Here is a 23766-nt window from a genome sequence, read left to right on the forward strand (position 1 = left end):
CTAAATAGACTATGGCACTGGAGGTAGAAGTTGAGGAGTAGCTGAACTGAGAGATGGTAGGAAAGGCCCCTGACATGTTTGGTTTTCTGGACTCAGTCACTCATGAGACTTCCTTCCTGCTTGCCCTACGCTATGACACATAGCCTTTGCAATTGCAAAGGTTGCAAGCTACAATCTTGATATCCAGAAAAGATCTCAACACGGTTTTCTCCCAGTTGCCCTGGGCAAGATGTACCCTGACCCTCTGACCTGAGCAGGTCCCCTGCTAGATGATTCCTTTTCTTACCAGGTACTATGGTCACTCACCTGCAGGGTGATGTTGGCCCGTGGCCAGTTCTGCAGGTCAGTGAACTGCAGGTAAGTGTCTCGATCCACAAAGTTAACACTGAGCAACTTCTCACACTCAGGACCACCAAAGCCTGGGAGGCACTGGCACACAGGCCGGTTGCCCTGGTCCACACAGTGGGCCCCATTCTGGCACTCAGCCCCCTCACAGGGACTGCTGGGGGCTGGTGTGTGGGGAGGGATCTCACAGAGCTGTCCCCTAAGAAGAAAGAACAACAGGTCAGAGAGGACAAAGCTAAAGGAAGATGTGGGTATCTCTTATTCCAAAGTCCTAGAGAGAAAGACTAAATATTTTAGAGGATGTTCTCTTTTTTTTCATTTTGTAAGAAATTTATTTTTATTAGCATATATTAATTGTACAAGGTTTTTGGGGTAGGAAATGTGCTTAATAAATACTATTATCTGAGAGAACTGACAGCCAAAAAGATACTGAGAAACCTACATGTCTCAACAAAGTATTAGCAAATCAAAACAAGCATAAAAATTATTATATACTCTGGCCATTTGGGAATTCACTCCAGGAATGCAAGGTTGGTTTGACATCTGATATCAAGTAATGTAAAACATAAAATCAATTGAATTTTTTTTAAATCACATAGTTACAGATAAGATACTATATAAACTTCAATATCCTTCATGATAAAACATCAATAATCTAGGAATCAAGCTAATAAAAGGTACCTCCAAACCACACAATTAACATAATATTTAATAGTAAAATGCTGAAAGTTGACACACTAAGATTAAGAAACAAAGGTATCTGCTCTCATAACTATGTAATGTTGCACTGGAGGATCTAGTCAATTATGCCAGAAATACAATAAAATATATCTATATTAAAAAAGAGAAGACATAAGTCTGTATAAGAAAAATCCTAATAAATCCACTAAAGTACTCTCTGAACTAACTGAAGAACTCAGTAAGATTGCAGGATAAAAAAGTCCATGTGTGAAAATAAGTTTAAGCACAAGATGATGGCTGATGCCAATCCTAACTACTTAGAAGACCGAGACTGGGAGGACCACAGTTAGAGGCCAACTAGGCAGAAATGTTTCCAACCTATATCTGGACACAGTGACATGAGCTTATTATCGCAAACTATGTAGGAAGATGAGATTGGGAGGTTTTGGGTTCCAGGCCAGCCCAGGCTGAGAAGTCCATTAGACTCCATCTCCATGGGAAAAAGCTGAATGTGGTGGTGCAAACTTGTCATCCCAGCTGGTACGGGAAGTCTAAAGTAGGTAGATCATGACTCAGGCAAACACCTGGTGAGAATGAGACCCTATCTTAGAAATAATCAGCAAAAAACAAAGCTGGAGGCATAGTTCAGTCCTAGTGTACAGCCTAGCAAACATGAGGCTCTGAATTCAAATCCCAATACTGACAAAAAATAAAATTAAGAAGTCAATTTCGTATATAATAACATTAAACAGAACAAAATATTGGGAATAATTTTTTTAAATAAGCATGAAACGTATACTTGGAAAACAAAACTATTGTTGAAAGAAATGTCCAAAACTCTAAGTCAATGGAAAGGCATTGCATGTTCTTGGAACAGAAGAATTAAAATCATTACAATGGCAATGCTCCCTAAATCAATCTACAGATTCAGTATAATGCCTATCAAAATCTCAGTTGACTTTTTCTGTAGAATGTATGGATCCTAAAATTCACATGGAAATTCAAGGAATCCAGAATAGCAAAAATAATCTTGAATAAGAACGAATCGTGAACAAATTGTGAAAAGAGTGAGGCATAAGGCTAACTACATAGATCAGTGGAATGTAAATTATAGCTCATAAATACCTTCACACTTAGGGTCAGTTGATTTTTTACATGAAAGCCAAGACAGTCAAATTGTAAAAAAAAAGTAATCTTTTCAATAAATAGTGCAGGGACAATTGGAGAGTCATACACCAAAAGAATGCATTGGGCCAGGCACTGATGGCTCACACCTATAATCCTAGCTACTCAGGATCAAGGTTCAAAGAAGCCCAGACAGGAAAGTCCCCCAAAAGACTCTAATCTTCAATTAACTACTCAAAAACCAGAAGTGGTATTGTGGCTAAAGTAGTAGAGCACTAGCTTTAAGCAAAAAAGCTCAGGGACAGTGCCTAGGCTCTGAGTTCAAGCCCAAAACCGACAAAAATAAATGCTCTGGATACCTACCTCATGTCATATACAAAAATTAACTAAAGATGGATCAATGATCTAAACATAAGAGTTAAGAGACAACAGAAATAAATCTTATGACTGAATTGGGCAGCAATTTCTTAGATATAGCACCAGAGTCACAAGCAACAAAAGCAAAATAGAGACAAACTAGAAATCATCAAAGTTAAAATCTTTTGGCTATCAATAGATATTATCAAGGAGACCCTCATAATGGAAGACAAACATGTATCTGATAAAGAACTTACCTAGAATACATAAAGACTTAATAATGAAAAAGCAAAACAAGTCAACTTAAAAATTGGTTAAACAATTTAAATCAACATTTCTCCAAAGATCTCAAAATGACTAATAAGTACACAAAAGGATGCTTAATTTCAATAACCATCAAGCAGCAGAACCAAAACTACAATACAATGCACTCATTAGGATGGCTAGAATTTTAAAAAACTTGATGCAAGTTGCAAGGAGGTGGAGGAACTGGAAATCTCACACACTGGTAGAGATATACAATGATGCAACTGGTAGAGATATACAATGATGCATCCCTAGAAAACAGCTTAACCGTTCCTCAAACAGTTAAACATAGGATAACCGTGCAATGCAGCAAATGCACTTCTAGTTATATCCCCAAGAGAATTGAATACGTGTGATCACATGAAACTTTGTATGTGAGTACTCATAACATTGGTATTCATGATAGCCAGACATTAGAAGTAACCTAAATATTCATAAATTGATGAATGCATAAATGAAACATACATCCATGCAATGTAATATCATTTAGGAAAGAAAGGCTGAAACATGCTATCAAATGGATAAACCTTGAAAAGATTTTGCTAAGGCCCAGCACCTGTGGCTCACACTTGTAATCCTAGCTACACAGGAAGCTGAGATCTGAGGATTGCAATTCAAAGCCAGCCTGGGCAGGAAAGTCTGTGACCCTTATCTCCAGTTAACCACTAGAAAACCAGAAGTGGCCCTGTGGCTCAAGTGGTAGAGCACTCGCCTTGACCTGAAGAGTTCAGGGACAGTGCGCAGGCCCAGAGTTCAAGCCCCACGAGCGACAAAAAAAAGAAAAAAGAAAAGAAAAGAAACATATTTTGCTAAGCAAAAGAAGCCAGAAGCAAAGGACAACAGATAGCATTCCAGTATTTGAGATGTCCAGAATACATAAATCCACTGGCACAAACATTGGTAAGGTAAGTAGTTACTGGGATGGAGGGTGGCTAGAGGTGACATGAAAAGTAATAGTCATGAAAACTGTTGTGATGGATGCACAATTCTGGGAGCTAACAACCATTGAAAGTTATCTTTGGGTGATTTTCATGTGAATGACATCTCTCTAAGAGGGTTAAAAATGACACAAGGGCCTTGGAGCATAACTCAGGGATAGAACAGATGTTTAGCCTGCTCAAGGTGCTGGTTTCAACTCCCAAGGGAGCCCATAGATGGCAGATCAACTTTATGGTAAGACGTGACTTTTGAGGTTCCGCTGGACCTTTGGCAGAAAAGTGAATGATCTGTACCTACCTTTCACCCCTTCACCAAATGGGCCAAGGATCCTCTGCTTGGCTTTTAAGGACCCTTGCTTGGATTCTAAGCTGTTCAGAACTTTCGCAAAGCCATACAGTTGGGATTGGCGAAACTGTGGCTAAAACCCAGTATTGGACTTAAGAATCTCTGACCATCACCCTCCCCCAGTAATGAAAGAGCTCCTGCCAGCCCAGCCCAGCCCAGCCCCATCAGTGGAATCACTCACAGTGTCCAGGCCCAGCTCACCTGTAGCCCTCAGCACAGAGGCAGGAGTAACTGTTGACTTCGTCCACGCACTGGGCCCCATTCTGGCAGCGGTGGTCCCTGCAGTCATCCTGATTCTCACTGCAGTTGTCACCCGTGTAGCCGGGTGCACACTCACACCTGGGGGTGAGCAGGGTGGCTGGGAATCAGCCATGCACTCTGCCTGGCATGGAACCTCAAGTTCCAGTGGCTCTGTGGGGACGTCCCTGGAGGTTGTGCAGAGCCCTGAATACGAAGTCCCCCCAGCCTATCCTGAGCCTTCTCTAGTGTAAGAAGAAAGCTTGTGTGAATTCAGTGTCCTGGTCTGGGAAAGGAACATCCTGAAATGGGGAAATGAGACTCTTATCCCAGAAGACGCACCCTCACGACCCACTGCTCAGCCAGGGCCAACTTGCAGCCCCATCTAGACCTGCCTGCTTCTCAGCTGTTCTTTCCAGGTTCTCAGGACCCTCAGCTCAGGGTCCTACATCCATCATGTCAGCTTCCCCTCCTCCACCAGACTGTCTAATTCTGTTGGGCCCAGCCTCCTTTCCTTCTGCAAGGTTCATGCTCCCCCCAAAATGGGAGCCTTGGCCCCAAGCCAACTCCCATCTTCCTATCTCCAAATCCATTTTAGCTAACCAGTTGTGTAACAAATAAAGTGCATAGTCCTCCATCCCCTTCCCACACACTAATTATATCCCTGCTTTCACAACTGAGGATTCTGGGACACCTTCTACGCTCTCTCTCTACATGGTCCCTCCAGGCCACTACCTCACCTCTTCCAGGAAGCCTCCAGTGAACACCTAATCCTGCTTTGAGAAATCCCCTTATCTGAGCCCTGCTAAACCCCAAATTCCACAGTGTCACCACAGAACAAGCAGATCTTCCTTTGTGTATTACTGAACTTGCAAGGGACATCTACGGTAAGTTCATGAACAAAGTACTTTGTGTTTCTGCAGCAAAAAAAAATCTACCTGACATTCACTGTGTGGGATGGCTAACAAGTGGAAGCAATGCATGTGGGTGTGGCTCAGCCTTCCTTTGCTCACATCTCAGCTGAGCTTTGACCATCAGAGAGGCTTTTGATTTTTTTTTTTTTTTTTGAACTGGGGATAAGAAGTAGTGGATCTGAGCTGGTGGCTCATGTCTGTAATCCTATATACTGAGGAAGCTGAGGATTGTGGTTGGAAGCCACCTGGGCAGGAAGGTCCATGAGTCTCTTATCTAGATTTAACCACCAGAAAACTGGAAATGGAGCTGTGGTCCAAAGTGGTAGACCACTAGCCTTGAGCAAAATGCTCACGGATAGCACCCAGGCCCTGAGTTCAAGCCTTATGACCAACAAAAGCTAACTAACTAAATAAAAAATAGTGAATTTGGAATGAATAGCAGTGGGTAAAGAATTTACCCACAGGGGCTAAGGGCTTTCCATGCACTTCCTCAACTAATCTTTGAACCATCCAGGAGGGAGCTACCACTGCACTCAGTTTACAAGGAGAAAATAAGTTCAATGTTGTGGCCAAAGGATCTGTTCAGAGTGCAGCTACAAACCCAAGTCTGTGTAGCCACAGAGTGGTACCCAGAGCCACCCCACCCTCCCTCAGGAGCCCTGGATAGCTGAGAGCAAACCCAGAAATGGGAGGAATAGGAAGGGAGGGCAGAGGCAGAGCTCAGGCTATGGACCCTTACAACACTGACCTGGGCCCATCTGGAGTAGCCACACACTGGGCCCCATGCTGACATGGGTTCAGATCTCGGGAGCAGAAGTCCACCAGCTGTTCACAGGTCCTTCCTGGGGAGGAAGGAACAAGAGGCAGGAGAGAAGCCAGGCCCAGCTGAGTCTTCTGTGAACACTACAGAGACCCCAACTTTCCTGCCCATGGCACGGGGCTCAGCGGTGCGTCTCTGGCCCCACCATGCTTACCAGTGTACTGCAGGGGACACTGGCAGGTGTAGTTGCCTACACCATCCACACAGACACCCCCATTGACACAGGCATGCTCCACACAGTCATCTGTGTTCACCCCACAGGTCGGTCCTTCGAAGCCAGTAGGACAAGAGCACCTGGGGAGCAGAGGGTGGTGTGAGGAAGCCTGTGCTGCTGGCCAGGATTATGATTCTATAGAGTTGGCCAGGCCCTTGCTAGGGCTGAGAGAGATAGAAGTGAGCAAGGCATTTCCTCATAAGAGCCACTCACAGTCTAGTGGTAGACACACAGAGGAGACTGGCCACCCAGAGACAGGTAAGGAGCTTCGGGCTGAGGGGACCATTGAAGCCAGGAGTGGATACAAGGGGTAGGGATCAAGGGATGGCCAGGCCTGTGTCCTAGGGAAGGTGATAAACTCACCTAACCATGGGGGTGGGAAGGAGGGACATGCAAAAACCTGAGTGACAGGGACGCCCAAGGGCAGAGGAAGAGACCTACTCCTCTGTAGTTCAGGACATCAGGGTCCAGGGATGGGGTGAGCAGGGGTTGGTGTGGGCAGGAGACAGATTGATGGAAGTCCTAGTAGTCAGTATACATTCCCCTCTGGCACCCAAGGTTTCCCAAGTGGTATGAGGGGCACAAGGAAAAATCTGAGAAATCCTTTGGCTATTCCAAAGTCCTCACGAGCCCTTCCCTAAACAGACCTGGCCAGGACTCAAGAAAGGGTTAACAGTGGGACTGCTTTGCTTGGTAGAAAGCCAGGTCTTGTAGGAACTGGGGAAGAAGTCAGGTGAGGAGCAACCCCCTACTACCAGGTGCACCAGGCTGTAGGCTAGTAGGGGTGAGGGCTTCCCCCGTGCCCCAATTTGTGCCCAGCAGGGGTATCTCAGCCTCTGTGGACCCAGGATAGGAGCTTTCCTGGAGCTACTGAGCAATCTCTAAGGACCGCCCTATTGTCAGGACGCGTTTCCAAGGCAACGCCAGGCAGAGAAGGCACTTAACGTTTTATTTTTCACATCATGTAATTTGGGTTTGCAGAGGCAGGCTTGGCCATTCTGTCGGTAGATTCAACATCATTTTCTGAAGAGCCAATTTGTTCTGGGGGCAATTTATTTTTAGCAACTAAATACTATGTATTCCCCAGAAAAGCTCTGGGAGATTAGTGGCGGCTGGGGGCTTAGGAGGGAAGCAGGCCGGTGGGAGGGGGTCAGATGGTAGTGGCAGCATTGGAAGGAGTTAAGAGATGCCATCACTCACTCAGGCCCCGGGCTGTGTCAGGGGAAATGGGCAGCTAGGGTGGGGCCCAGTAAGCTGTCTTCTTCCTAACGCGGTAGTAGGGTCAGTGGTGATGGGAGAGGGACCCAGAAGGGTGTCCAGAACTGGGCTCTACTTCAGGCCAGTTTCACACATACCGCAGCAGCATCAGCTGCTGGGGAGCTGGCAAGGGCCTGGCTTCCCTCTGTTCACTTAGAATAGAGGTTGGCATGGGGTAGGGGGTGAGGGATGGAAATATGTTTGAGTCTCAGTTGTGCCCCTGGCTCCATCCCCAACAGGGTAGGCTTGGAGAACCCTCCTGCTAGGATTTGGCTCTGGATCTGCATCCTGTGAGCCAGCCCATCTCTTCTAGCACAGGGAGGCCTGGTCATCCCTTTGGGGAAGGGGGGTGGGGTAGGCAACAGGGGTTTGGGTGCTGGGCCCATCCTCTCCCTCCCCTGCCCCAGCTCCTCCAGCCTACTCACATGAAGCCAGCTTCCTCGTCCTCTAGGGCATGGCAGGTCCCCCCATTTCCACAAGGGCTGTTGGAACAGTTGTCCAGGAATACCTCACAGTCTCGGCCCTGAGGGGAAAGTCAGTAAAAGGGACCCCAGGGAGAATCTGAGATTAGTGTGAACCAACAACTGTACTCAGCACCACAGCTTCCCTGTCCCAGGAGCTACTTGTTCCTTCAATCACCCATCCTTCCATCTGTCCATCCACCCATCCATCTACTCATTCTCCCACTCATTCATTCATATATTGGGTCACTGGTGACAGTGCTACTCAAGTGTCTGCCCACTGCCAGGCCTTGTGTGGGGCACTGGGGAATTACCTGACAAACCAACCAGACCCAAGATCCTTCCCCTCCCAGCCTTGGCCTCCACTTACCTTGTAACCACTGGGACAAGTACACCTGTACACCTCAAGGGGGTCGTTGTGGCAGATGCCCTGGTTCTGGCATGGGCTGGACAAGCAGGGATTACACTTGGCCTGAACAGCCAGAGTTGGGGGACCTGAGGGGATGGGGGAGGGCCAAGTGTTAGTATAGGGAAGAGAAGAGGTAGCACAGGACTGGGCTCAGACCCCTAACCCCAGTAGTCTGAGGTGGTGGGTACTTTCTTTCTAAGGAGACATATCCTCACTGTGTGTCCTTGGAGTGATACTTGGACCTCCACCTCCATCCTGTGCTCCTTTCCAGCCTCAGAACCCTCATCACAGGGTTGGAAGGACTGAGTGCTTGGCAGGTGGGCAGGTATACAAAAATGTCATCATTGTAAGAATGCACTGTCATTGTTACTGACACTGGCCAACAGTCCCTCTGTCCCTCACCCCCTTCTGCAGCGATCACCCCAGATGCCACCCAAAGACCAGGATAACACCTCAACAGAGAGGCATCTGAGCATGCAGGGAGGTCACGTGGGGAAAGTCCAAATGCCTTGAGGTTGGTTGGTACTCTCCCAGCCCAAGGGAGGACCCTTTCCCACCATTTCTCTGGCTACAGCAGACTCCCCTCCAGTCCCTCCATGACTCAGTGGTTAGAGTGGTTAGAGGAGCCAATGGCTAGGCTACACGGACATCTCCGACTAGGGGCATGAGGACCTCAAAAGAAGAAATGGGAGGACCAGGCCAATTAACTTAGGCTTCCCCAGGGGCTTGTTCTGGACATGATGGCAAGCCACTTTTGCTGAAGAGGCATGGAGAGCAGAAATGAAATCCTTTTCAGTGTGACAGAAGGATGCTAGAGGGACTTCTGGAAGTAGGTGGAGTCTGTTTCCTGATCCAGGTTCTGGGTAAGCCCAGTTAGTGAAGATTCAGTCAGCTCTTCCCTCCTCACCAATGTACTGCTTTCTCTCTCTCTCTCTCTCTCTCTCTCTCTCTCTCTCTCTCTCTCTCTCTCTCTCTCCCTCTCCCTCTCCCTCTCCCTCTCCCTCTCCCTCTCCCTCTCCCTCTCCCTCCCCCCCCCTCATATTCAATAAAAGCTCTTTTAAAAAAATCTCACAGCAACCCAGCCCTGGTCAGTAAATACTGAGCCCACATTGGCATTTAGTAGCTTGTTGTCATCCACTAAACCAGACTCTCATACTAGGACCCCGGGGACAGCTTCCTGCACACAGGGTGGCCTGGGCCTCCTCCTTGACCCATGGCTGTCAGTTTCATTTCTGATGGTGGCTTCTGAGCTTGCAGAGGGCAAGGGCCATGCCCCATGGTCCCTGAGGACTTCCCTCAGTGTCCCTTTCCCATAAAGCTGGGCCTGGGTAGCCACTCAGCCATCTGTCTCTGCTCCACAGGGCCTCTGGGGCTGGGGCCGTCAGCCAGTCAGTCAATCGGTCGCTGAACAAGTGTTTACAGATGCAGGCAGTGAGGAGCCTCAGGGCCAAGCCCAGGAGCTGCCAGTCACAGTCTGTTTTCTGCAAATGTCAAGACAGCAGCAGCTGGTCCGCCTGCCGTGGCAGGGACCCAGGAGGGCTGAAGCTAATTGCAGAACACAATGCCTAGTGGAGGGAGGTCCAAGGGCTCAAGCTGCTGAGGGGCTGGGAGCTTCCGGAAGCACTGCTGCTATTTTTATTTCCCTTACATAACCATGGGGAGCTATTAAAGCTGTGACTGACTGAGATTTTTCTGCCTGGCTTTATTTTGTGTTATTGCCGTCCCTCGTATATCAGGACTGGAATAAGTAGCAGCCTCATTCCTGTCACCTGAACCTCTCCCATCTGGGGGTGCAGGGGGGACACAGGGGTGTGTGCAAGACCCTGCCTCGCTGGGCTTGGCCAGACCTAGGAGCAGACAGTGAATCTGCAAGAAGCACCCCTTTTTCTTGTGCTCTGGACTCACCTTGGCATTCAAACTTCTTGGCAGGTGTCGTGAGCAGCAGTTTACCCTCCATGTCCTGAGGCCCTGCACACCGGGCAATGCCTGGCTCCTTATAGCCAGTCTTTACCCAGCTGGACAGCCAGCGGAGGTGGCAGTCACAGTACAGGGGGTTGGCACCGATGGCCCTGAGATAGACAATGGAGAGAAGCGGGTATTACAGCTTGCAGGGTCTGTTACCCACCACTTGGATTATTGACTGTAACCAGTACCAGTTGTTAACTTAAACCTCAGCACTCTCCATCCCCACTCACAGGGTGCTTCCCTAACACCACACAATAAAAGTGCAGCTAGGATTTGAACCCACACCACTAGGGCTACAGCCTATGAACTCTGTGCATCTCGTAATGCCTCAGGGAGAAAGCCACCAGCATCCACTGCTGGGAGACGCACCCGGGTAAATTCTCATAACCTCATGTGCAAGTTTTCCTTTCTGCATGTGCACGATGTAGAGCCTCAGCTAGGCACCGGTGGATCACGCCTGTGACCCTAGCCACTCAGGATGCTGAGATCTGAGGATCACAATTAGAAGCCAACCAAGGCAGAATGAGACTATAATTTCTAATTAACCAGCAAAAAGCCAGAAATAGAGCTGTGTCTCAAGAGATAGAGCACCAGCCTTGTGTTAAATTGCTGAGGGATAGCACCCAGGCCTTGAGCTCAAGCCTCAGTACTGGCACATATGCGCATGTGTGTGTGTAAGCACACACACACACACACACACACACACACACACACACACACACACACACATGATGTAGAGCCTTGGAGGAAATACATATATTTTTAAAATATAATTTAAAAATACATACATTTAAAAAATATAATTTTATTGTTATTACTAAGGTGTTGTACAGAGTAGGGGGAAAGATATAACTTCCCCGGGGATAACAACCAGTGAATGGCAGCTCCCAGATCTAGACATGGAGCGATTTTTTTTTTTTGGCCAGTCCTAGGGCTTGAACTCAGGGCCTAAGCACTGTCCCTGACCTTCTTTTGCTCATGGCTAAAGCTCTACCATTTGAGCCATAGCACCACTTCTGTCTTTTTCTGTTTATGTGGTCCTGAGGAATCAAATCCAGGGCTTCGTGCATGCTAGGTAAGCACTTTACCACTAAGCCACATTCCCAGTGGTGGAGCTATCTTATTTTAATTTTATGTTTTGTTTTGTTTTGTTTTATTTTTTGTTTGTTTTGCTTTGGGTCATGGGGCTTCAACTCTGGGCCTGGGCGCTGTTCCTGAGCTCTTTTTTGCCCAAGGCTTGTGCTCTACCACTTTGAGCCACAGGACCACTTCTGGTTTTCTGGTGGTTAATTGGACATAAGAGTCTCATGTACTTTCCTGCTCAGGCTGGTTTCTAACCGTGATCCTCAGATCTCAGCTTCCTGAGCAGCTAGGATTATAGGCCTGACCAGTGCCTGCCACTATGTTTTATTTTTAATTAAGCAAAGGACATATGAACGTTTTCTCATCATAAGTCCTTTGCATGCATTGCAGACAAAAACTCAGCATTTTTGTCGGTGGATGTATTAAGGACTGCACACTTTAAAAAAGGTTCATTTTTTTATTATGTGAAGCTCAACTTTTCTACAGGTACATCATAATATTATTGATGAGAATGAACAATGGTGCAACTTCTAGAAGGAAGTGTTGTGTTATTTATCAAATTACCAATGTAATTGTGTTTGGATTTAGCAATTCTGATTCTGGAAGATTCTAACAGATACATATATACATGCATTATTGCCCATGCAGGTCTGGTCTATGACCTTCCTACTTACACTACCTCCTGTACCTGGAAGAAGAGATGTGTACCACTAGTGCCTGAATTGGGGGTCTTGCTAACTTTTTGTCTGGGCTAGCCTCAAATCTTGATCTTCCTGATATCTGCCTCTCAAGTAGCTAGGATTAAAGGTGTGAGCCACTGTGCCTGGCTGTGCTACTCTGTGTGTGTGTGTATATGCATGAGCGTGTGTGCGTGCATGCACATGCTATTCTTTGATAGAATCAAAGGGAAAAAGAAAAAAAAGACTAAGGCAGCAGTGGTCATCAGGGAGGGATTGGTTAAATAAACTTTGCTTTGTCCACATTGCAGAGAGAACAGCCCACCCTCCCCATCACTGCTCTCCACAGAGATGCACACGGTGCCTGGCCAGTCCTCAGGTGTGCAGCCTCCAGGAACTTTTCCACACTGATACATACTGCTCTTTCTCCATTTCAGCCTTTCCCAGCAATGTGTTTCTTGTCACTAAACACCTGCCTTGGAAGTCTTCCAGATCAACATAGACGGATCCACCTCCATCTACTTCATTTGTCTTACTGCCTCATAGTTTCCCAAAGAATGGCTAACCCTAGGTTTAATGCACAATTGCCCTGTGGCTGGATGCTGGTGATTATAACATCAGTGAACACTCTTGTGCATGCCTTTTGGGGAGGTGAGAGTGTTTCTCTAGAAAAGAACTTCTCTAGAAGTTGGTCCACAGAGGACATGTCAGATGTTATCAGCTGCCCCCAGATGGACCTGCCAGCCAGCAGTCTATGGCCACACCTGCACCACACAGTACCGCGATCTTCCTGATGTATGGGCTAACTCAGTGGGAAAGCTGAGAATTATTTTTCTAACCTATGGTGAGTTGCAGAGATGAGAAAGTCATTTAGCTGTATACCAGTAATCTAGCTAATGAGGAGGCCTTGGTTTGAAGCCAGCCCCAGCTGACAAATCTGAGAGACTCTTATCTCTGACTAATCAGCCAAAAAGCAAAAACTGGAGGTATGGCTCAAATGGTAGAGTGTAAACTTTGAGCAAAAAGACCAAGCAAAAGCCAGAGGCCCTGAGTTCAAGACCCAGCACTGTTATATATGACAGGTATAGGAGGAGAAAGAGAGAGAACGCCAGAATTATTTGATTCAGCAATTAAAAATCAGTGCCTTAGCCAGGCACCAGTGGCTCACACCTGTAATCCTAGTTACTCAGGAGGCTGAGATCTGAGGATCATGGTCTGAAACCAGCCCAGGAAGGAGAGTCCATGAGACTCTTAGATCTCTAATAAGCTACTCAGAAAAAGCCAGAAGTTGCTCTGTGGCTGAAGTGGTAGATTGCTAGCCTTGAACACAAAGAGGCTCAAGAATAGCATCCAGGCCCTGAGTTCAAGCCCCAGGACCAGAAAAAAAAAATCAGTGCCTTGTACTAGTTTATCAATATCAACTTTATTTTGAAACTGTAAAGCTGTCTAAAGTTAACGTGCACTGGCATGTTCATTAAGTCACCAATGGATGTGTTGCCATTTTCTACTTATTTCTGGAATAACAGAGGAAGTGGACAGCTCCCAGAGATGCACATAGACTGATACAGGCAGTGCCTCCGAGTAGGAATTCCCCAAAATAGCACTGCTGACGCTATGCCATCTTACAAAACAGGCCGCGCAAGACTTGGACTCCGTTCCCATCACAGCTGCTCCTTGCTCAGGGGTGACTTTGAGCAGCTTGCCCCAAACCTCTGAAGCTCACGTTACAATTTAATAAAGAGCCTGCAAGCTAGAGGGGAGGAAAGACAAATACACATCATCTAGAATGGATGCCCTGGGAATCAAGGCAGGTACAAACCCCTGACATAGGCTTAATTTTTCTATCTTCTGTACCAACAGCATCCATCCATCCTGACCACTGGTGAGTGAGACAATATCCTGGCCCCACTGAGCAACACTGGGGCCTCATAGACATGAAGGAAGGCAGATGCTTTGAGCTTTAAATCTCCAGTGTATGGTGTATTTTGAATGCTCACACTCACCAGATATCTCTGTGTGTGTGTGTGTGTGTGTGCCAGTACTGAACTCAAGGCCTTGCACTGACACTTAGCTTTTTCATTCAATACTAGCACTCTACCACTTGAGCCACATCTCCACTTCCAGTGTTTGTTGATTAATTAGAAGTATGGGTTGGCATCATACCTCAATCTACAGATCTCAGCTCCCCAAGTAGCTAGGACCACAGGCACGAGCCACTGGCTTCCTTCTCAATAATAAAAACCATGAGGCCCAAAACAAAACAAAACAAAACAAACCATGAGGCCAAAGCCATATAAAAGCTATCTGAAATCTTAGCTCGACTCATTTCTGTATGAAGCAGACTCTCTGACCATGCCTGACTTCCAACATTTCAAACTTATCCAGGGCTGGGTTTTTACAGCTAAGGACTTCAAGGCTCTCTCTTCAGTAGTACTTCCAATTCACTTTCTCCAATGAAAACATCTTTGAGTACAATTTATATATGTACATCAAAAATGCTGAAAAAGGTTCAGAAGCTTGAGAGAGGATGATCATGATTTTAAGGCTGACCTGGGCTATACAATAAGACCCTGTCTAAATAAATAAACAAATAAAAAGTAAAGGACAGGCCAAGGTACAGTTCAGTGGGAGAGGGCTTGCCTAGCTTTTCAGGGTCTTGGGGTTTTAGCCCTAGCACTTCAAAACAAAAGAAAACTGTGAACTCCAAAGACCTAGATATAATTGACTGATAGTTCAGTGGGGTTGGAGAACAGCAGGCAAGCCACTGGTCAGCCCAAAAGGAGTGTGGACTTAGGTGCACTGAGCAAAGTATAAATAGCCCCATGTTGCTGTGTTGTTGGTGTTTGGTGTAACATGGATGGAGCTGAAACAGGAGCTGTTGCCTGCTCATGCCAAGGCGCTGCCCGGCTTCTATTCATGGAATGCAGCCTCAGCCTTCTCCATGTAGACACTAAAATCTCCTCTGCGGAGCGCCCCCTCCCCCTAGGCAGTTTGTGTCAGGACTGACTCCTTTCTCTGTACTTAGGCAGTAGACACAGATCTTTGAGGCCAAGAACCACTATGCCCTGATAGGCCAGTACTAGATGGCATCTGTGTCTGCAGAATGACCCTGCAGGGCACAAGAGCACACAAACCCTCCGTGTCAAGGAAATATGAGAAGAAAAGAATCATCATCTATAATGTAATTGATGGAATTACATCCTCATACATAAATGTAATGGATGGAATTTTAGTGTTTATCCCCCTGTCTCTGTCTGTCTGTGTCTGTCTCTCTCTATCTCTGCCTTTTTTTCTAGACAGGGTGCTCAGCCCTGAATTTATGATCCTCCTGCCTCAGCATCCTAAACACCACTAGGAACAGAACTTTACAATTCTTGTGTACAAACATACAGCATGTTAAACATTTTATCCTGCATTTCATCAGCAAATAATTACCATTATTAAATATTTAATAATATTAAATATATTAACATATTTAATATATTTAACATTTAATATTTATTTAATATTATATTTATAATAATATTTAATTAAATTTAATTAAATAATAAATTTAATTAATTAAATTATTTAATTGATTAATAAATTTAATTATTTAATAATAAATTTGTTTAAATATTATTTAATATTTAATAATATTAAACATATTAAATATTTAACATGTTTGGTCACACAGCATGCCACAGTTTACTTAATCATTCCATACTGATTGACACCTAATTTTGAATAAATTTGAGATCCAGGCTTCCAGCCGATGGTAGATTGTGCTGTGCATACAGCAGCCGTGGACAGTGGGCCCAGGAGCCCTCACAGAGGATCTAGCAGAGTTCAGACTTAAACTAGATCTTAATCAGACTTGAACTTTGATCTAGAATATCTTCTAAAGCCTGTGTGTTGGGGGCCTGGCCTCCAGCTGCTGGTACTTATGGGAGGTAAGGGCTAGGGTGCCTAGAAAGGGGATATTAGAACCTCATCCTCTCTTCTTCCTTTCTCTGCTTCCCGCTGACATGGGCTGGGCAGCTTTACCTGACACACTCCCACATGATGTTTGGCCCTACCATAGGTCCAAACTCAACACAGCGGGCAAACTATGCACTAAAACCTCTGAAATGGTGAGCCAAAGTAAACATTTCTGCCTTTTTTTTTTTGCCAGTCCTGGCCTTGAACTTTGGGCCTAGGCGCTGTCCCTAAGCTTCTTGTGCTCAAGACTGGCACTCTACCACTTGAGCCACAGCGCCACTTCCACCTTTTTTCTGAGTCATTTATTAGAGCTAAGAGTTTCACAGACTTTCTTGCAAGGGCTGGCCTCCACTGTGATTCTCACATCTTAGCCTCCTGAGTAGCTAGTATTGCAGATGTGAGCCACTGGCACGTGGCAATATTTCTGTTTTTTAAAGTGGTTTAACTCAGGTATTTTGATACAAATACCAGAAAGCTGGCTACATGAATGGATTCATGGCTAGACAGATGGATGAAAGATGGCCTAACTGAAAAATCAACATAAAGGTAAGTAGATGAAATTGAAGTTCAGGACAAGTGATAATCAGTATGATACACTCAAAGCATTAAAAACAAACAAAAACTATCTGGGTACCAGTGGCTCACACCTGTAAGCCTAGCTCCTCAGGAGGCTAAGATCTGAGGCTCCTGGTTCAAAGCCATACAAATCCAAGAGATTCATATCTCCAATCAACCAGCAAAAAGCTGGAAGTAGTCGTGGCTCAAATGGTAGAGCGGCAGCCTTGAATAGAAAACCTAAGCAAGAGCATGAAGTCTCTCTCTCTCTCTCTCTCTCTCACACACACACACACACACACACACACACATACACATACACACACACATGCACACACACCTCCACCACCACCACCAACAATAACAACAAGAAACTTAGAAATAACTTTTGTACAGGTGAAAGAAGAGGCCCTCGAATGCTCTGAGATCCCACTGCAAGAAAGACTGACCTAAAGCTCTAAAGTCTGGAATCCTGAATTATAGCCCAAAGGTCTCAATGTGGCGAACCCATCCTTCCTGCTCCCTCACTTCACACACTCTACGTCCACACCAACAGTGGTAGGAGAAAGCCCGACAATGTCCGGCTGGGAAGGGAGGGCCTCTCAGGAACACTAGCACTTTCCTAGCCAGGAACATGGAATATTAACTGACTTGGTATTATGCCATGGTACTTTTGTGTATGGCTTTTGCATATGGCTTTGTAAAGCCTAGGTAACACAGGGAGTCAATGCCATTCCTTTTCCACTCCTGACTTCTTATAGCTCTGCAGCACAGCAGAGATAATGGATGGATGGATTCCAGCAGTCTTTCCAGCACTTTCCAGGCTAATATTACTTTGTATTTTAAGCCCCAGGTATACAAGGCAGAATTGATTTATGGAGTCACTCCATTGGAGGAAATCTTTCATGTAGATGCTATGTTCTGTAGATATTGAACTTAGGTGCAATTAACAACCATACCTAATCAGGAAGAACTATGCCCGGTTCTACAATTATTGCCAAACTGATTTTTTAATTATTAGTTTATGTCTTATAAATTGGATTTGGCTTCAGGTTTGAGATCACTATACTCCAAAAGATCACTCAAACTTTGGTTTTTCTGGCTTTTTTTCTTTCTTTCTTTCTTTCTTTCTTTCTTTACTTCCTTCCTTCCTTCCTTCCTTCCTTCCTTCCTTCTTTCTTTCTTTCTTTTTTTTGTCAGTCTTGGGGCTTGAACTCAGGGCCTGGTGCTATCCCTGAGTTCTTTTGCTCAAGGCTAGCACTCTACCACTTTGAGTCACGGTGCCACTTCTAATTTTCTGGAGGTTAACTGGAGATGAGAGTCTCACAGACTTTCCTGCCTGGGCTGGCTTTAAACTGTGATCCTCAGATCTCAGCCTCTTGAGTAGCTAGTATTACAGTCATGAGCCACCAACTCCTGGCTTCAAACTTTGTTACTGTATTTTTTGTTTTCTGTTTTCTCAGAATATGTGTTGTTTACTTCCCAGATTTACTTCCTGGATTTTTTAGAACTTAAAAAAAATGTATGGTTAAGTAGTGACACAAAGGGGTTTTGATTCAACATTCAATTTATGAGTACAATGCTTTTTTTGGGGGGGGGTCATGGGGCTTGAACTCTGGGCCTAGGTACTGCCCTTGAGCTCTTCAGGTCAAGGCAAGAGCTCTAACACTTGATCCATAGTGCCACTTCTGGTTTTCTGGGTGGTTTATTGAAGTAAGAGTCTCATGGACTTTCATGTCCAGGCTGGCTTTGAACCATGATCCTTAGATCTCAGCCTCCTGAGATCTAAAGCGTGAGCCACCGGTGCTTGACTATACAATGCATCTTGATCAGTGAGTGTCACCTCTTCCCTCAAAGCTTCTGGACTTTTGGCCTCTCAGATTAGAAAGTATTAATGTGTTATTAAATTCTCATGAGGAAAAAAATAAAGAGGAAAGAGGAGAGGTATCTAACGACACCATTAAATCCCATGCAACTGGGGGAGCATGGCTCATAGGGTAGAGAGCCATGGAATGTAGGAAATGTAAGCGAGGTGCTTGAGAGGTCCCGGCCTGAAGCAGGGAGACTGAAGCAGATAACACACCACAGTCCTGAGGTTTTCAAAGGAGGCTGAAAGGGCCCCAGCGGCTGGCACACAGCAGAGGCTGCCCTCTGGAAAGCGGAATTTCCCATGTGTATCTTTAGAATTCTAAAGATGGATGTCAACCAACACTGAGCTCAGATGTGGAGGCCTGACTCAGCTGCTAGGGCACCTGCCAATGAGCAGAAAACAAGTTCGAGTTCGAGTCCCATCTTGGACAAAAGTGACAGAAACAAAAAGCCAGCCCAAAATTGCATTCATAATTTAAAAAAATTACCAAACACAGGTAGAAACAAGACCCTATGAATGTGAGTAAGCCAGAACAATAAGCAATCCTGTCCCTGCCTGGCTTCTGCCCAGAGGCTCCGCTGCCCATTAGACTCCAGCCTGACCTGTCCTATCCCCTCTAGCTTTATTGTAACTGCTAAAAACCAACATCCCAAATGTACATTTCATTGCCTTGGTTCCATGCCTTTGTGCTTGTCCTTCCCTCTTCCTGGATGCCCTTCCCTCCTTCTCTGAATGGCAGACTCACAGTTCCTCAATAACCACACGAGGTACCTTCTCTGTGAAGGTCCTCAGACTTTTCCTAGAGTTAGCCACTGTTTCCTTCAAATTCCCTTCATAATGTTTGGCTAGCCACAGAGGGCAAAGAGCATGTGTTCGTAAATTCCTTAGCATTTGACTCACTCTGTTTTCATAGAACATCTTTATGGAGGCAACAGAGTCAAGAATCAACACAAGCTTTGGAATCAGACACACCTGAAATTCAAACTCTGTCATTTTCTAGTTTAATGGCCTAGAAAAGCTGCTTAACTTTTCAGAATCTAGGACTATAAGTGAAAATGAAAACAACTAACCCAACCAACCAGGATACAGTTTCTTTCCCCTCCCACTATCATGGAAGACATCACTAATCAACCACTGCACTCTTCCTACTGAGTCCAGTCCAGTCCTGGAATCTTTATAGTTCCTGCCAATTCTACAGAGCTGGTATAAACACAAAATCTACTTGCTATGTTGGCTGAGGAATAAATGGAACACCACTGATGAAGCAGATAGAACAGTATTTGACCCAAGCAGGTCCTCCAGGAGTGGCCTCTATTTTATTCCCTCAGGTCTAAGATGGTCAGATACACGATGAAGTAATATGCTTTGGGAGGGCTGAAGAACCATTACATATTAAACACATACAACATTTTAAAATACACTCTGATTTTAGAGATTGAAATGTGAGAAAGGTAAACTCAGAACTGGGAAGACCTAGTGAGATGGTTGAGTCATGAACTTCAAGAAGGACAGTGGGAACCCCCAAAGCTCTCTGATCTGGATTTGCCTGCCCACTTAGGCCTTGGGGTGGGATGGAACCGAGGGTGATGTAGAGAACTAAAGGGATAAGTCACCCTCAGTCCAAGTGGACCAGGCCAGGCACACTGCCCTAAGAGTATCAAGAAATACCTGGAGCAAGGCACTGGTGACAGATGTCTATAATCCTAGCTAGTCATGAGGCTGAGATCTGAGGATTGTGGTTGAAAGGCAGCCCAGGCAAGAAGTCTGTGAGATTCTTATTTCCAATTCACCACCAGAAAACTGAGCAAAAGAGCTCAGGGACAGTGCTCACGCTCTGAGTTCAAGCCTCATGACCAAAAAAAAAAAAATGTCAGGAAAGACAATGGCACTGTGCCCCATCACACCTCTGGAGTGAAGATGTCCCTGTCTCAGTCCTTTGCTTCCTTACTTCTTTGGGGAAAAATACATAAAATTTGCAAGCTGGGCATGGGGGTACATTCTTATCATCCCAGCACTCAGGAGGTTGAAACAGGAAGATCATGCATTTGAGGCTTGTCTGGGCTACAGACTACCAAAAAAAGTTGCATTTTCACCATTTCAAGTGTATAATTCAGCAATATTGACAACATTCATAGTATTGTCCAACATCACTGCTATTTCCAAACTCCTTCATCACCCAAACAGAAGCTGTGCTCAGAAGTACTAACTCCCAGTATCCTTACAGCCAGTTCCTGGTAATCATAATTCTACTTTCTGTCTCTATGAATTTATTTGACTCTTCAGGGTTCACTACCTACACAGAATCATACTGTTTGTTCTTTTGTGTCTGCTTGTTTTCACTAATCATGTTTTCAAAGTTTATCCATGTAACATGCGTCAGAACTCCTTTATTTTCATAACTATACCCCACTGTCTATATATGGCACTTTTAGTTCATCCATTCATCTATGGGTGGACATGGGTTGTCTGCACTTGGAATTATGACAATGTTATAACAGCACTGACCAGTAAGTGCTTATTTGAGTCCCTATTTCCCCTCCTGATTCCATGGCAGACATCACTAATCAATCGCTGTACTCTTCCCATGAGTCCAGAGTAGCCCTGAGTTATTTAGTATGGTGTTCAGCCTAAGGGTGGAATTGCTTTGTTTTCTAGTTGGTAGAATGACAAGCATAGGGGTTTAGGTTGTTGAGGAATCAAGCATAATACTTCTAGACATTACTCATATCATGACACCAACCAGGTAAATATCTTGAGTAGCAATTCTATATCAATTATGCTACTTTGGAAGGTAATGAGCTTCTGGTGTGAAGTTAGAAGCGTAACCCTGGTGTAGTACCTAGCATGAGCCACCTACCATCTGTGCAGTTTAGACGAACCTCTCCTTTTCTCTGGGCCTGTTTGCTCATGCTCTAAGAGAGGCTAACAGTACCTGTGTCACAGCATCATAGTGAGGGTCACACTGGCTGATGCAGGTGAAGTGAGAAGCAATTACAAATGCTTTTTCTTACCACCTTGGAAGGAGCTGTTGTCCTTCCCCATTGTTGTGGCTGGGGAAGCAGTGAGTGTGTAAAGAGCCTGAGCGGTTGTGTGTGTGTAGGAAGTTCATAAGCTGATTCTAAGATTAAGGCCACAAGTTCTGACAATCTGAGAGGCTGGCTCTCCCTCAGAATCCAAGTTCTGTTTAAACCCAAAGAGGCCCAGAGAACTGGGCTGGGGTTACTTACAGGTGAGACAAGGATGTCACATCTGCGAAGATGCCCTCTTGGAGGGTGGAGATGCCATTGCCATGGAGGGATCTGAAAAGAAAGCGGCTGCTGGTGTCAGGCTCTGAAGGAGGGGGAAGCCCAGTCCTCTGTCTAGAGGGCATCATGCCCTCTCTCAGTCATGCTGTGAGGGAAATGTTCCTCAACTCAGCCCAGAGATATTCTCCACCCCTCCCCCCCCGCCCCCCCGCTGGCCCTAGCAAGGGAGAGGAAACCCTTACAGTCTGAGGACCAGCCTGTCCCCAAGTCCTTCGGGATGACTCGCTTTTTGCCAGCTAACAACTCAAGCACAAGTTTATATCAGACATAGGACACATGTTTCCATACGCCCTCCCTCTCTTAATCAGCGAGCCTGAGGTAGAGCAAGCTTTTTCATGGTAAGGAAGTTGATACACAACCTGTAGGTGAGAGCTAGAGATGGGCCACTGTGACCCCAGTGGTTGGCAGGAGCCACCATAATAGATATAACAGAAGTTTCGGGTCACAAGGAAACACGTCACCAAGGGAACTTGTAAGAAAAGGGTCAAAGAGCTCTTGCAAACAAACACTTTCAGTTTTAAGTGACATCTCATATGCAAATGAAGGGCCACCTTACTGTGGATACCCCTCCCCTCCACACTCATACATACACCTCCATGTTCACTCCCTTCTGTAAAGGTTTGCTTGAAGGAGCATGTTCTGGACTCCTTTGATTGGACATAGCGCTGACCACACTGGGGCTCTGATCTGAGGACCTTTCTGCCCAGCAGGTCTGTGGCAGGGCCCAAGGTGGGGCTGATTTCCTAGAGGAATGAACTGCAGGGAGACTCACAGCAGGCGCAGAGAGCGGAGACCCTGGAAGGCCAGAGGTGGGATGCACTGGAGGGCGTTGTAGCTGAGGATCCTGTGGGGAGGAAGGAGGAGGCTAGCATGGAGAAGAAAGTAGTTCTACCTTCATCTGATAGAGGAGCAAACGAGGCTCTAAGTGGTGAAAGAACTTCCCTGGGGTCATGTGGGTTTTCTTGTTTTGTTTTGTTTGATCTGTCGTGGGGTTTGAACTCAGAGAGCCTGGGCACTGTCCCTGAGCTTTTTCACTCAAAGTTAGCATTCTACTGCTTTGAGCCACAGCACTACTTCTGGTTTTCTGGTGGTTAATTGGAGATAAGAGTCTCATGGCCGGGCACTGGTGGCTCATGCCTGTAATCCTAGCTACTCAGGAGGCTGAGATCTGAGGATCGCGGTTCAAAGCCAGCCCGGGCAGGAGAGACCATGAGACTCCGATCTCCAAGAAACCACCAGAAAACCAGAAGTGGCGCTGTAGCTCAAGTGGTAGAGCGCTCGCCTTGAGCTGAAGAGCTGAGGGACAGCGCCCAGGCCCAGAGTTCAAGCCCCACGGCCGACAAAAAAAAAAAAAAAGAGTCTCACGGACTTTCCTGCGCTGGCTATCTTTGAACTGTGATCCTCAGATCTCAGCCTCCTGAGTAGCTAGGATTACACATGTGAGCCACTGATGTCTGGCAATAAAACGATTTCTCAGTTACTAAGAGAAATGAGCCATCTGCAGCAGAAGGAAAGATCCATCCATCTTTTGGCTGCCAGGGTTGCTAAGCCAGGATTTCTCAACCTCAGTTGACAACTCCTGTGCTTCTAGGTACTTAGGGATGCTCGGCAGTCTTCCGGGCCTTTACCTACTACACACTACCAGCACCCTCCTTCACCTCCTGCTTGTGACAATGGCAACAATCTCAGTTAATGCCAAATGTCTCTGGAAGGTAGGATCTGAGGCTGGGAACACAGCTCTGGGTTAAGGTGGCTTTACTCCCAGGGCCCCTTCCAAGGCTAAATTTCAGCAGGAAGGAATTATCACTAGGTTGTCATTAATACCAGGAAATGAGAACCTGATGACTAGCAGATCCTGAGGGCAGACAAATGCCCCCTGTCCTGCCAAATGTCCTGGGCCCACCCTCTGCTCGTGGAGGCCCGGCCCCTTCCTTTCCCAGG

General features: G+C 45.9%; 1 protein-coding gene across 1 annotated transcript in view; it reads right to left on the reverse strand.

Annotated features, from left to right (window-relative positions):
* LOC138830117 (slit homolog 1 protein) overlaps positions 1 to 23766 on the reverse strand; it is a 147215-nt gene that overhangs the window by 5602 nt on the left and 117847 nt on the right. Inside the window, exons 24-32 of the mRNA XM_070026523.1 lie at positions 22598 to 22669; positions 21748 to 21819; positions 10316 to 10479; positions 8372 to 8496; positions 7966 to 8063; positions 6224 to 6363; positions 5998 to 6091; positions 4300 to 4437; positions 307 to 544 (exon numbers count right to left, since the gene is read on the reverse strand). Of these exons, the coding sequence (XP_069882624.1) occupies positions 307 to 544; positions 4300 to 4437; positions 5998 to 6091; positions 6224 to 6363; positions 7966 to 8063; positions 8372 to 8496; positions 10316 to 10479; positions 21748 to 21819; positions 22598 to 22669 (1141 nt within the window). The remainder of the gene's footprint in view (positions 1 to 306; positions 545 to 4299; positions 4438 to 5997; positions 6092 to 6223; positions 6364 to 7965; positions 8064 to 8371; positions 8497 to 10315; positions 10480 to 21747; positions 21820 to 22597; positions 22670 to 23766) is intronic.

The sequence above is a fragment of the Dipodomys merriami genome, unplaced genomic scaffold (assembly GCF_024711535.1).
Source record: "Dipodomys merriami isolate MVZ:Mamm:240054 unplaced genomic scaffold, mDipMer1.0.p SCAF_184, whole genome shotgun sequence".
NCBI classification, from domain to species: Eukaryota; Metazoa; Chordata; class Mammalia; order Rodentia; family Heteromyidae; genus Dipodomys; species Dipodomys merriami.